This window comes from Hoplias malabaricus, chromosome 16 (genome assembly GCF_029633855.1).
Source record: "Hoplias malabaricus isolate fHopMal1 chromosome 16, fHopMal1.hap1, whole genome shotgun sequence".
In the NCBI taxonomy this organism is placed as follows: Eukaryota; Metazoa; Chordata; class Actinopteri; order Characiformes; family Erythrinidae; genus Hoplias; species Hoplias malabaricus.
In genome coordinates, this window is record NC_089815.1 from 8,264,440 (window position 1) to 8,278,084 (window position 13,645).

The 13,645-nt window shown below is 38.2% G+C and overlaps 1 protein-coding gene across 4 annotated transcripts; it reads right to left on the reverse strand.

Moving 5' to 3' along the window:
* Nucleotides 1–419: 419 nt before the first annotated feature.
* Nucleotides 420–5,333, reverse strand: LOC136672100 (uncharacterized). 4 transcript variants are annotated; one of them, XM_066648049.1, is made up of 14 exons: nt 4,821–5,333; nt 4,708–4,750; nt 4,459–4,502; nt 3,818–3,867; nt 3,653–3,721; nt 3,453–3,530; nt 3,237–3,335; nt 2,865–2,921; nt 2,676–2,759; nt 1,977–2,571; nt 1,739–1,871; nt 1,557–1,604; nt 1,374–1,441; nt 422–1,274 (listed from the first exon to the last, which is right to left on the reverse strand). In XM_066648049.1, coding segments are annotated over exons 2-10 (633 nt in total). In that variant the 5' UTR covers nt 4,710–4,750; nt 4,821–5,333; the 3' UTR covers nt 422–1,274; nt 1,374–1,441; nt 1,557–1,604; nt 1,739–1,871; nt 1,977–2,421. The 4 variants fall into 4 exon arrangements, with proteins under 4 accessions (XP_066504144.1, XP_066504146.1, XP_066504145.1 ...); XM_066648048.1 differs by having other exon boundaries at nt 4,708–4,835; XM_066648047.1 differs by lacking the exons at nt 4,708–4,750; nt 4,821–5,333 and having other exon boundaries at nt 420–1,274; nt 1,739–1,848; nt 4,459–4,654.
* Nucleotides 5,334–13,645: the final 8,312 nt, after the last annotated feature.

Sequence of the window (13,645 nt, forward strand, 5' to 3'; positions counted from 1 at the left end):
CGACATTTGACCAAGGCTTTTTCACCATATCGTCACTATTCAATGAAAAATATCTCCAAAATAGCAACTTTACAGGGAAAACAATCTTACATTAAAATATGTCATTTTGGAGAATTTCTATTGGTCCATTCATGTGTTCAAATGATGTATTAAAATTAAAATGGCCAAAAATTCAGATACACTTTTCATTGGACAGTGCGGATGTGCTTGCCACAAAGTAGCATGTTAACTGGTGCTATTAGCTTAGCTGTATAATGCAATATGAAAGTGACTGTGTCTACTTTTCCTCCACACATTTATGCAGGTTTCTATTCATCTGTAACTCATCTGTCTATATGTGTTCTTGTGGAGCCATCTGGTGGAACTTCTAACAAGAATCTGCCCTGAAGGTTGCCATTATTTTAGACTCTTTAAATAACAGACATACACAGATGATTAAGTCAGTTTTGTTTTATTGGGGCTTTTAATTTCAAACCCAGATTTTATAAAGAATTATTTATCATTCATTCAAACCTAAATTCCTTATAGATAAGGTATTCCTTTTATAGATGATGTTTAATCCTTTTTTAACTCCCAAAACATTGATATTTCAGCTCATTCTGGCTTCAATTCAAGCATATACCACAACAAAAGGAAGGCTTTTTTGCTTCTGGTTTTATGAGGCAGATTGGCTCTTTTTTCTCCGTATACAGGCGCCATGTTGAGCCGCTCAAACTTTCTCATTCATTCTCCAAATGAAATCAGCCTCCTCTTCATTTATGTAGCTTTTATGTTACAATATATAGGTTTGAATGTTATGATTTTTATTCCGCATCTCTGTGTGCAAGGTGCAGACAGCTTCAATCTATCCATTTCCGAGAGTCACAAGGTGCTGCATGCACTTCTTCACTTCACACACACACACACAAACTGGGAAAGGATCTCGAGTCAAATTAATAATAACACTAACACAGCGCCTTTACATCTCTCTATTGGAAAATGATGGCTGCACTTCCTTTTATAGCTCACTATGCAATTATACAGTCATTACAGTCAGCAACCCTTCCCCTTGCTCCAAAACCAAATAAGATTCAAGATCCAGTGGTGGTCTCCATGACATCTATAGAACGTGGGTGTAATGACAGATGTCCCCATACAAAGTATGAGAACAAGTGTTTCTTCGTCTCAGCCGTGGACATGCTGGTGCCTGTTGCAGACCAGTCCCCACGCTGGACTCTCCCAGCTCTGAGTCAAAGGCAGACACTTCAAATCATCCCCTTCTTTACTGACTCCTCCTGAGGAAAACAACAAACAGTATGATTAATATTCCTCATATTCTGAATGTTATATATCTTCTTACATTTTGTATACAAATCAAAATAGGTTTATCTTACCTTGTCTGTAATGTTGCCAGTTGTAGGCTACTCCTTCAGCTGGTCTTGGTATTCCAGAGCTTCTGAAGCTGAAGATAGAAAAGTAAAGAATCTGAATACTCAACTGTATCAAGATTTACATAGAGAAAATAAACATGGGGAACATGCAGGCAAAGAGTGTTAAAATACTGCAGGATTTGTTACCATATCACACAGTGGCCCTCCCTGCTCTCTGTCTCGGTGTGGAGGCTCCTGTCAAACACACATAGAGAAAAATAGAAGGAGGACAATGGTTAACACAGGATCACACATACTTAAAATATCTTTCACATCCATACATATAACACTATATATAAAACAGCAGTCAACTACAGAAAAGTGATTACCTGGAATGTAGGTACGGGGGGATGTGGTGGAGGTGCTGTGGGGCTAGAAGACAGTGGATGACATCACGGGAAAGGTCTCCTCATTTGATCCCCATTTCAGCAACTGGAACCTAAACACAGTGAGCGACATTCCCTGCAGACAGAGAGGAACAGTCAAAGGCCAGGCTACTCCTTAAGACGTGCTATATATTACTGCCAATATTTATATCAATAAAACACAATCACATATTCAACCCACCTTGCGTCTCACAGCATGGTCAGGAACAGAGAGAAAAGAGAGAAACGAGGAACTTGGGTTAGAATTAGCATTAACATATATTTTCAAACTCATTACAAATACTAAAGCAGTGGGTGAAGAACGAGAATGAGATTAAAAACAGTTTTACACAGTGAATTCTTAAGTTTCTATCTGTAAAAAACTGTGATGTAAACACAGATTGCAAATGCTTAATTATACAGAGAGAGAGAGAGAGAGAGAGAGATGATGGTGGAATGTCTGTGGCACCTGTAAAAAAAAAAAAACACATTTTAATAAACATGTAAAATAACAGTTGTGTACAAATAAAATGACTAAAGCAGAATAAGAACAGCTGTCACAGAGTAAACTGTGTATACTACACAATACACTAATTAAAAAGTAAGTAGAATGAAAGATGCGTTAAAGGATACGGTAAAAATGTGGTTCAGTGGAACCCAGGTGGTGGTCCAAGAGGTCTGGAAGCTAGCTGTGGAACCACTGGAGTCTCAAGGATATGGGTGCTGCTGGACTCAGAAAAACGAAAGCACCCATCCTCGATAGTGACTCCTCTGTACGTCTTGGACACTTTAGTTTGCTGGAAAAACACACAGAAAAACAATGAATAAATAAGGTACAAGAAGTCAGAATATCAAGAGTAATTGCTTATTTAGTGAGAGTACATTATCAGGAAACTCTTACAAGAAACTGTGAGCGGGTCACAGAGGTGATGCTCGACTCTGAGCTGAGGTTGGCGGTCAGCACAGAAATCTGGTGTCCAACGCACTGAAAGAGCAGAGGAAGTGTTTTATCACAATTACTCCACAATCATTTTGCCACTGATCACTGTTTGGTGAAAAGCTCCACTATTGAAACTGGTACTAGCTTTACCTTAATGTAGACCACAGCCTTCACAGTGGCAAAGTACATGGGAGGGAGCTGTGAGTCCTGAAAAAGAGATAGACATTCTATTTTCGCACTGCACAAATAATAGACAGATTTTCCTCAGGATGAGGAAACCTCACCGGTGCAACCGCATGTGAGGTTGCACACAGTTAAATTTCCATTCAGCTGTTTGATTAGCACAAAGCTAGCACTAGCACACAGACCTGGAAAACAATGCTTTATTTATAATTCTTAAAGCAGATGTAAAGCCATTAAAGAAAGTTTATCAAGTCGTGAGTTATAATCTTTAAACTATAAAAGCATTGACAGACTGATGAATACCGTAAAAATACTTTCCATTCATTTCTATAACATTACCTCTGGAAACAGGTGATAGAAGTCATTGGTGAGCACCCACCAATGTTCACTTTCCAGGCCTCTATACACAGACTTGTGCTGCATTGTCACCTCCACTTGCTGTGAAGATTAAGAGAGAGGTAATGAACAGTAATGACCCATGGAGAAAGAATTATAACTATGGTATTATCACTCTGTTCTTAGATGTCCACTCTTAAGACATAAATAAGTACAAACCTTTTCACCATTAGAAAAACTCTGAGAGATAGTTGTGGCCTGCATCCTGTGGACACGCAGAACATACCCACAGCTCTCCTGTTGGACCAGAACAAAGAAAAATGAAAACTTTATGGACAACCAGAACACTTCTGATTAAAAGCTTGAGAAACTAAAGAATAATAATTTTGTCTAAGCAGCAGACAGGCTGTATTTCTCACCTTCAGCGTCAACCGTGGTAAGATCCACAGCCGGCTGGAGGGCCCCTGGGCATCTGGTGCAACGAGATCCTGAATAAGAAAATATATTTGCTGTTAAATATGAAATTCAGAGCAAGTAGTACTATGTTGTCTGAAATCTATGGATGGTTTATGATGTGATTTTACCTCATAGCTGTTGTCAGCCACTGGCAAAGTAACAGCCAGCTCCTGTAGTTCTGTGGTCAGATTAAAACAACAGAATAAACACATTCATCATTACAACAGATGAACTAGCAACATGTAAATAGTAGCATTTCAGCTTCTGTGTAATATATATATATATATACATACACAGAGACACACACACACAGAGAGAGAGAGAGAGAGAGAGAGAGAGAGAGAGAGAAATACTCTACACCATTGTTTTATGTGGCGTCAGAGCATTTGAACTGATTCAAAGAATCGACACTGAATATCAGGGTATCGACACTTACTCGAATCATAGGCCGTCGTTTGCCATGGAAACAAATAACTAAAATGCTAAAACACATAATGTTTTGCCATTTTGAAGCAATAACAAAATATAACAAATTACTTTAGTCCACAGCCGCATCTACTTGTGAGTTTAGAAGTCCAACAAATCCTCAGAAAATTACATTCAAAAGGTTAGCATTGCCGCTAACTGGTCGATGCACGCCATTACAGCTTCGTAAACACACTAAAGCTATCAAAGGGTTAAACAAGACACAAGCCCACAGGGCTGTCATTTTTTAAGTATTTTGCTAAGTATAATTACTGAGTGAAGTTTTGGGAGAAAAGATACTTACCCTCCAAGTGGTCCGTTTCAGCTGACCGCTTCGACTTGAGCCTCCTGTGAAGAAAAACACAGGCAGTTACAGCTGCAGTGGTGAATCCAGTGAAGTACAGCACTGGACGCAGACTGAGCCCACGAAGAAAAAAAGGAAAATCCATCCTAGAAAGCGCAGTGTTAGAGAGTAGAGCAGTGTGCGTCTGTCTCTGAGAAAAGTCGGTGAACGACTGAAATTTGAATAATAACATTAAGTTTTATTACGTACATTCCATGGTACAGACCAAGGTTCTACTGTAGCTTCCTTCAGCCTGGGAGATGAAGTCGTGTTTTAGGTCACTGCCTTGATCCAAATAGATTCAGAAATTAAAGCCTACGTACCTCCAAGAATACAGAATAATTCCAGTAGTATATAGTGATCAGTAGCATCCAATAGTGTGTAGCTAAATCCAGTAATGTCCAGTAGAATCCAACAATGCCCAGTTATCTCAAGTAGTGTTCACTAGTGTCCACTAGTAGTCTGTATGTTCAGCAGGATCTTGTTGTGTCCAGTTATTTGATGTGTCAAACATTGGATAATACGTGATTGTGTTCATTAGTAGACCACAGTGGCTGCTTGTGTTGAGTAGCTCTCACAGACGGGAAAAAAGAAAACACAGAGCAGAAGCACTCCCTACAAGGATGTTTTAGCTGTGTAGAATTAATGTTCTTTTTGGACCGTTCCCAAAGTAATTAAAATTTAGAAGATCTCCAAAAGATCCAAAATACACCCTCTCTCCTGAGGGAGGCGTGCTCGTTCCGGAAGTTTTACAAAGACCAGTCGAGTGAAGTTCGAAGCAAATCAAAGTATTTATTTTAATACTGGAACCAGGAAAACTAATACATAAGAAACGCAACCTAGTGCCCTTCCACGCAAAGTTCTGACCTTCCTATCTGACTCCACAGTTTTATACCCCAAATGACGTATACCCTGCTGGCAAGGCGTTTCTGGCTGATTAACATATATTAATATGCATAATTAGACATGTCAGTACTCAGGTTCCTCGCGTGCAGGTTTCCCATGCACCTATGACCCCAAAACACTCATCATGCCCTTCTGACACTGTAGGTTTTATTACCCACATTCCTTTTCTGTCACCAAGATTCAGAGGGGTCACTAATGGACTTAAGGTCACTGAGATGCCCTAAAGTTCAACTCCCCCTTTTGGCTAACAGTTGTAATTTATGTGTTTCCTAAGTACAAAGAGGTCAGCATGCCAGTTAGTGTGCAGATTCTAAACTGTTTAAATGCATGGTTAAAATACTGGTTAATCATTCATATGAATACAAGGTTTAATACAATGAATATGTAATTATACTTTCTAATTTTAACTAATCATCATTTAAGGATATTTGTCCACTAATACAAAGTAATAAAATTATTTTTCACAACAGCTGATAAGAGACATATTCTACACCTTTTCTATAAGTTAAAGGAACGTGATATTTTTACTTTACAATTACAGCTTCAAATTCATTTTAATGCTACACCGAGCTGTAAAATGGAGAACAGAGCCTCTGTTTTTGCTTTTTTTGTGTGTGTTCAGCACTGCAGAGAGTACACTATGTACTTACTCCGTCCCCAGTACAGTGCTGGAAAAAAAATAGGGGCAGACTAAGAAGCCAAAAACCCAGATCATACGTACTGTTTCTTTAACACAGTTCTGGGGTCTTAATGAAATTTTGTTACATGCTCTTGTCAAAATGCAACAAAGATCTAACAACGCAGAACCTCTTGTAAACTTTATAGATTTTCGCTCTTATTTTACCCTGTCCCAATGTATTTATTTATGTTTTGAGTGTGTTGCAGATATGAAATTTGTTAATGTTTATAAAATACAGTCAAGTTGATATTTGAAAACACTGGAAATCTGTCAGTTAAATAAAAGTTCAAGACAGTGAACAAATCACAGGTTCCTCTTTTGTCTGCACTTCTACATCTAATGTCTTCTACGTGGTCAAAGAAATAAACACAAGTTCACACAACATACAATCCTAACTGACATGTAGTTTGTCTTGCAAAATCTTATGTAATGAATGAAATAAACCTCATTTCCAGAAAAGGTGGTACTTCTTGTAAAACAAATATGTGATTTGTTCATTCTCTCGAGCTGTATTTAACTAATATAACATGATCGTAATGCTAACAAATAAAGAGCACACTGGTAAATGAAAGTCAGACAAGACTTTTTTTAGAGTTTATAAAGGTTTTATTTAATACTTTTACCAGGATATTTTTATTTTTGTTACTGCACATTGGATTATATAAAGAGGATTCATCTACTAACCTAATTAATGAAACTGTTGTTAGAGTTAAACATGTTTTTGAATAATTTATGCATAGTAATATATAACCTAATATGTGCTGTAAATTTGCTTGTGATTGTAATGGACATTTTTATATGTCTCTGTTGAAAGACCCTGTCTGTATGTTTTGTCTGTATATTCAATTCTAACCATCAACGCAACTCAGAAAAAGTGTGTGTCAGGTCAGTTTCGAGGTCAGTGCTTTATCAAAAACAAAACATTTTGTCCTACATCTTGTTTATCAAACTGGGATGTCGCTAAGGAAAATAAGCTTGCAGAAATGTAGAGTGATTATCTTATGCTTATGACGTATAAACTACCTACATAAACTCTCTGTGAAAACATCTTCTTTGTCCACATTCACATAGTACTCTGTGCTATTGTGTGTTGACCACCTTAAGGTTAATAAACTACTTTCTAATTGCAAATGCTCTGTTAGATTTCAATTCTTAACACGTCCTTATTTCCTCCAGCACAGTGATATCAAAAGTGCTTAATTAATATTGATTCATTATCTGTAAGCGCTTATCCAGTTCAGGGTCGTGGTGGGTCCAGAGCCTACCTGGAATCATTGGGTGCAAGGTGGGAATACACCCTGGAGGGGGCACCAGTCCTTTACAGGGCAACACACACACTCACACCTACGGACACTTCTGAGTCGCCAATTCACCTACCGACGTGTGTTTTTGGACTGTGGGAGCACCCATAGGAAACCCACGTGTACACGGAGAGAACACACCCACAACCTACAGGTCCCTGGAGCTGTGTGACTGCAACACTACCTGCTGCGCCACCGTGCCGCAAAGTGAACATTCAAAGTTAAAATTAATTGAATTATCTACTATACATCATTGTTTAAATAACACACAGACCATCATTTGAAAAAGAAAAGGATTTTTTCTTTATTCTTGACTGATATGCATTACATACATTTCCCAGAGTAGACACACTCTAGATGTTGAGATGTAAGAAAATGTCGCTTGTAAATAATTAAATCATATAATCTACACGCACGACGGCTTTTTCTGAGGTCAGCTTCGACTTATTCTACAACAAAGTGTACGTCCATTTTCTGACCACAATGAAACTCCTACATATCCTGTCGCAATTTTTATAGAATATTTAGATTAAACACTGGAAATAAACAGGAATTTAGGACAAAAGCAGCAAATTGTAAATAAAATGACCACTTCATTATTGTATTTGCTAAAATGTTATATCCATGAAAATGTACACATGCTTCCACTGCGTGAACATAACTGCAATATTAATAGTTGAATTAGAAAGAAATGTAACCAATTTTAGTTCTGGCTGCATTACTATTTTAGCCATGAATCTTATACAGGTTTTTTATATTGATCCTACATATGTACTGACAGAAACAAACCATATTTGTGTGTACTCGGAAGAAGACGGACGCCAGGATTGTCGTCTCCGGCCCCCTACCCACCTACAGACGAGGATGTGAGGCGTACAGCAGGCTCTTCGCACTCCACTCCTGGCTCCGGGTTTGGTGTGGCACTGTCAGTGTGGACTACGTCGACCACTGGGAGTGTTTTCGGGAACGTCCTGCCCGCTACTGCCAGGATGGGCTTCACCCTAGTGGTCTAGGTTCTGCAGTTCTCTCTGGGAACATCGAGGATGTTCTACGCCAGTCTTGACTAATCCCACCCACCAGCACAAACCAGGCAAGTAGATTACACAGCGAACAGGTAAGTGATTTTAAGGATACACTTACAGATAATGGCCATTTGTTTGCCCATAGTAAGGGTGTATCTACAAAGCTTGCTCTAAGAAATATAAATATTTGTTACAGTATCAAGACTGTGTCTGTCCCCCAAATCAAGCGTAAACCCAGAAAATATCAAACAGCGTGCCCCAATAACCTATCACTATTAAACCATCAGAAACAGAGCGTAGTATCTTCCCCTCAGACCTAAAGTTTGGCCTACTCAATATAAGAGCACTTAACTCTAAAGCAGTCATTATACATGAAATAATAATGGATCAGAAATTTGAGTTTAATGAAACTTGGGTCGGAAATGATGAATATTTAGCACTAAATCAAGTCACTCCTACAGACTATAAATACGTACACAGCCCCAGACTGACGGGCACAGGGCGTGGATTATGTATAATTTACAAAAATAATTTAATTATTAACCAAACACATGGTTAAAACTTTACTTCCTTTGAAATCATGTACATTAACATAATTTAATTAACCCCACCACAAATAAGAACACAATCTCCTTATTAAACATTTATAGACCACCAGGGCCCTATTCAGAATTTATAAAAGAATTTGGTGAACTAGCTGCTAATTTAGCAGTGTCCTGTGATAAGTTAATAATTGTAGGAGACTTTAACATTAATTTTGAGAAAAGTGATGATCCCCTAAAAAAGGCGTTCACATCAATCATAGATTCTGTTGGTTTCACACAAAATGTATCAGGTCCTACTCATTATTGTAATCACACACTAGACTTGGTTTTGACCCTGGGCACGGACATAAAAAACCTAAATATTCTCCCTCAGTCTTCTACAGTCTCAGACCACTACCTAATTTCATATGAACTGAGTTTAGATATTAAAAAATGTACACGCCCACATTACTATATTAAGCGCTCACTAACCCCATCTACAGCCCCTAAATTTACTGAAAACATCACTGATTTATTGACCTCAGTCAGTAGTCCAGCAGACCCACTGGAGCTGGACAGACTAATGGACTACTTAGATAACACACTTCGATCAACTTTAGATAGTGTAGCACCACTTAAGCGTAAAAAGCTACGACAGAAAAAACTCACTCCCTGGTATAATGAAGAAACCCTCACCTTAAAACAAATCGTAAGGAAATTAGAACAGAAATGGCGGTCGACTAAACTGGAAGTATTTCACTGTGCCTGGAAATACAGCCTTATCGAATATAGAAGGGCGCTCGTCAATGCACGTTCAGCACATCTGTCCTTACTGATTGAAAATAATAAAGACAATCCTAGAGCACTCTTTAATGTAATCTCTAAACTTACAAACAATCGGGCAGCTACTGATACACAGATCCCAGCCATTCACACCAGCAATGCTTTTATGGACTTTTTTAACAAGAAGATTGAAAATATTAGACAAACAACTTGTTTGGTTGTTTATTTTCAAAAATACTTACTGTAAATCACACATTAATATATTAAACTACAGCTGTGATTCATACAGATTAAACATTTTGAAAACTCACCTCAGCCTGGGCACTGGAGAGAGGCTCAGGAACAGCGGACAATACGCTGGGCTCCGCCTCGTGCAGCGCTGACTGCAACATACACTTGATGCAATACCAACAAAACTATTTAAAGAAGTATTACCAGTCATAATCAATCCGCTTTTAACAATCATAAATTCGTCCCTTAGACTGGGTCACATACCGAAACCATTTAAACTAACAGTTATTAAACCCCTGATCAAGAAACCGAATCTTGATCCTTGTGTACTTTCCAAATACAGACCTATCTCTAACCTTCCCTTCATAACTAAGATCTTAGAAAAAGTTGTGGCCCAACAACTTAGGTCATACTTGCATAAAAATAACATATATGAAAAATTTCAATCTGGTTTTAGGCCACACCGTAGCACCGAAACGGCTTTAGTTAAGATAACATACGACCTCGCCTTTGATCGAGGCTGCGTATCAGTGCAGTGCAGCTTTTGATCATACTATTCTGCTAGAAAGATTAAAAACATGGTTGGAATAACAGGAACGGCCCTATCATGGTTTAAGTCTTACCTCACAGATCGCTATCAGTTTGTAAAAGTAAATAATGTTTCTTCTATTCATACAAAAATAAGATTTGGAATTCCCCAAGGCTCCATTCTAGGACCTTTACTATTCATATTATACATGCTGCCACTGGGCAGAGTTATTAGCAGGCATGGCATTACCTTCCACAGTTACGCAGATGACACATAGTTATACATATCAGCCAAACCTACACTAAAGAAAATGGAGGACTGTGTTAAAGAAGTGAAGCATTGGATGTCATACAATTTCCTTCTGCTAAACAGCGACAAAACCGAGGTTCTCCTTCTAGGTCCAAAACCTGCTATAAATAAGGTATCACACTTAATACATAATTTTGACTTCCCTGTTCTCCCGAGCTCATCGGCTAAAAATCTGGGTCTTATAATTGATTCAGACCTGTCATTTGATCAGCATATATGTAACATTACAAAAACAGCTTTCCTACATCTTCGGAACCTCGCTAAGTTAAGAAAATCCTTTTATTACATCAAGATTAGATTATTGCAATGCACTTTTATTAGGATGCTCCAGCAGAAACTTGAGTAACTTGGGTTCTCACTAAAACTAGAAAATTTGATCATATCAGCCCAGTCTTATCGGCCCTTCACTGGCTTCCAGTTAAATTCCGTATTGATTACAAAATTCTTTTACTCATGTATAAATCCCTACACGGTCTCACCCCTGAATACCTGCGAGACCTCATCACGCACTATGAACCACCAAGATTACTCAGATCTCAGGGCACCGGCCTCTTACTAGTACCCAGAATTCATAAGACTTCAGCGGGGGGGAAAGCTTTCTCCTACAAAGCCCCTCAGCTCTGGAACAATACTCCAGCTAGTGTTCGGGACGCAGACACAGTCACTATGTTTAAGTCTAGGCTCAAAACACACTTGTTCAGTTTAGCCTTTGGCAACTAACCTCTGTCTAGTTTAAGGTTGTCATTTCAGGAACTCATGGACATGGAGATTCAGGGTAAACGTGGATGATGTGCTCACAATTTCTCTTGCTTGGAACGAAAGGACGTCTTTGCCTGAGCTCCTTCTGGTTTCCCTCCTCCCAGTCTGTTACAGTCAGATCCGTCACTATACTAATGACAATATTCACATGCTCTTTTTCTCTGCTGCACTCAACTAAACTAACTGCTTCCCTTTACTGTTTTCTGAGAAAATGGTGGCCCACTGATGGAAGATTGTTTGCTGGATTCTCCTGTGGCCCAGACCAGACCAGACCAGCTGCTCACCTTATTATTATTAAGTAGCATAATGACACTTCATTGGTGATAATTTAAAATTCAATCTACAGTTTGATCAGAGGAGGATGGGTCCCCTTTGTGAGTCTTGGTTCCTTCCAAGGTTTCTTCCTCCAGCCTCGAGGGAGTATTTCCTTGGCACTGTTGCCTTCGGCTTGCTCGCATTGGGCTTTGATTTAAATGTTCTGTTCTGAAACTGTGAAGCTGCTTTGTGACAATGTCAGTTGTAAAAGGCGCTATACAAATAAACTTGATTTTATTTGATTTTATTTGATTTGATGTGATAATGGATGGATGGATTCTCATCATTGGTTGTCAACAGAAATGGAAATGTAATTATGGATGATGTGAGTAAGTGGTTGTTAATCTCCAGTTAGTGTTTAAGCCTCTTTCTGATATTCTGACAACTCAGAAACTGTGTAGAGATGTATATTTTGAAAATGTTAGAACAGTTCAACAGGATATAAATGGCATAGTTTAGAGCAGTAGTTCTTAACTTCATCCACCCTTCAAAATTTCAACAATTACTAGAACCAAAGACCTGAACAAACCATATTTACCGTAATGGGAGTATATTCCACCACCTGTTTTATTATGTTCTGGTTGGCTCGGCACACCAAACTATCTCACCTTCTACATTAGATTTGTAGGCTTTACGGCGAATTTCACATTTTTCTGCCTTTGACATACCACCAGGATACTCTGCCTTTGTTTTATATTTGACAATTTTCTGGTACAAGTCAGGATCCATGATGGTAAGATCATTAGACCACACTGAAATGATCGAGCTGCGCAAGTTCGCGTTGCAGAAACTATGGAAAAAAAGTAGCCTAATCTAGCCCACTCTACAATGAGGTTTAAAGGCTCTTAAAGGATATGTTGGAAAGTGATTAATTTCATATTAATCCTATATTTTATTCGGATTCTCTTATGTTACTGTGATCTCTTTCAGAGTTGTTTATATCTTCTCTGCCTGTGTATCATCGGTTTATAACCGTGATGCTTGGGGGAAGATTGTTTATGGAACAATTGAGGGCGATAACATTTCTATAAATTGTGTGCGCTCCCACTGAAGGTGGGAGACAGTAACCAAGTTGCGACCAAAAACATCTCTGTAAACTTTTCCATCTCTACTTTAATTCCATCCTTACTCTTCATACGCGCGTGACTCTTTCTAATTCATTCTCAGCAACCTCAACCAACACCTCAGTCCAACAGATATTATGTTAGATTATGAAACAGGATAGCTAGTCAGGAAGTGCATCCCTGGTGACAATGTGTATGAAGCCATGAAATATAAGGCCTATTAAATAAATTAATGAATTATTTTGGTTTTAGTTCAAGATTTTTTTTTTCTACTTTATGACACGATATGATTCTATTTATATCTCTCAGGTATCAACATCCAGTGATTTTTTATGACTTTTAAATATTAAATGTCTTTTTATTACAGCTTTACAAATACACAAATGAGTTTCTCATCTCAATAATGACTATAAATATAAAAGGCAATATTGACCCTAATATTGAGTAAAGTGAAATTGTTGTGGTACAAAGTGAACATTCAAAGTTAAAATTAATTGAATTATTTACTATACATCATTGTTTAAATAACACAGAGACTACCATTTGACACCCACAAAGTGATTTTTTTCTTTATTTTTGACTGATATGCATTACATTAACTTTATTTTTGATCGACAAAAAAATCAATAATCCAAAGAATATGCAGCGGGCTACTTCCGGTTTCAAAACAAATCAGGGGATGCCTCTCGCGGCGGGCGTGCTGATTTCGGCACAACACCTGTTCAA

Excerpts from the sequence above, each read along its gene's own strand:
- LOC136672100 (XM_066648047.1), bottom strand. The coding sequence starts at position 4,603 with ATGGATTTTCCTTTTTTTCTTCGTGGGCTCAGTCTGCGTCCAGTGCTG. Across the intron at positions 3,531-3,652 it reads TACCACGGTTGACGCTGAAG|GAGAGCTGTGGGTATGTTCT; the intron begins GTGAGAAATACA and ends CTGGTCCAACAG. Across the intron at positions 2,572-2,675 it reads TGACCCGCTCACAGTTTCTT|CAAACTAAAGTGTCCAAGAC; the intron begins GTAAGAGTTTCC and ends GTGTTTTTCCAG.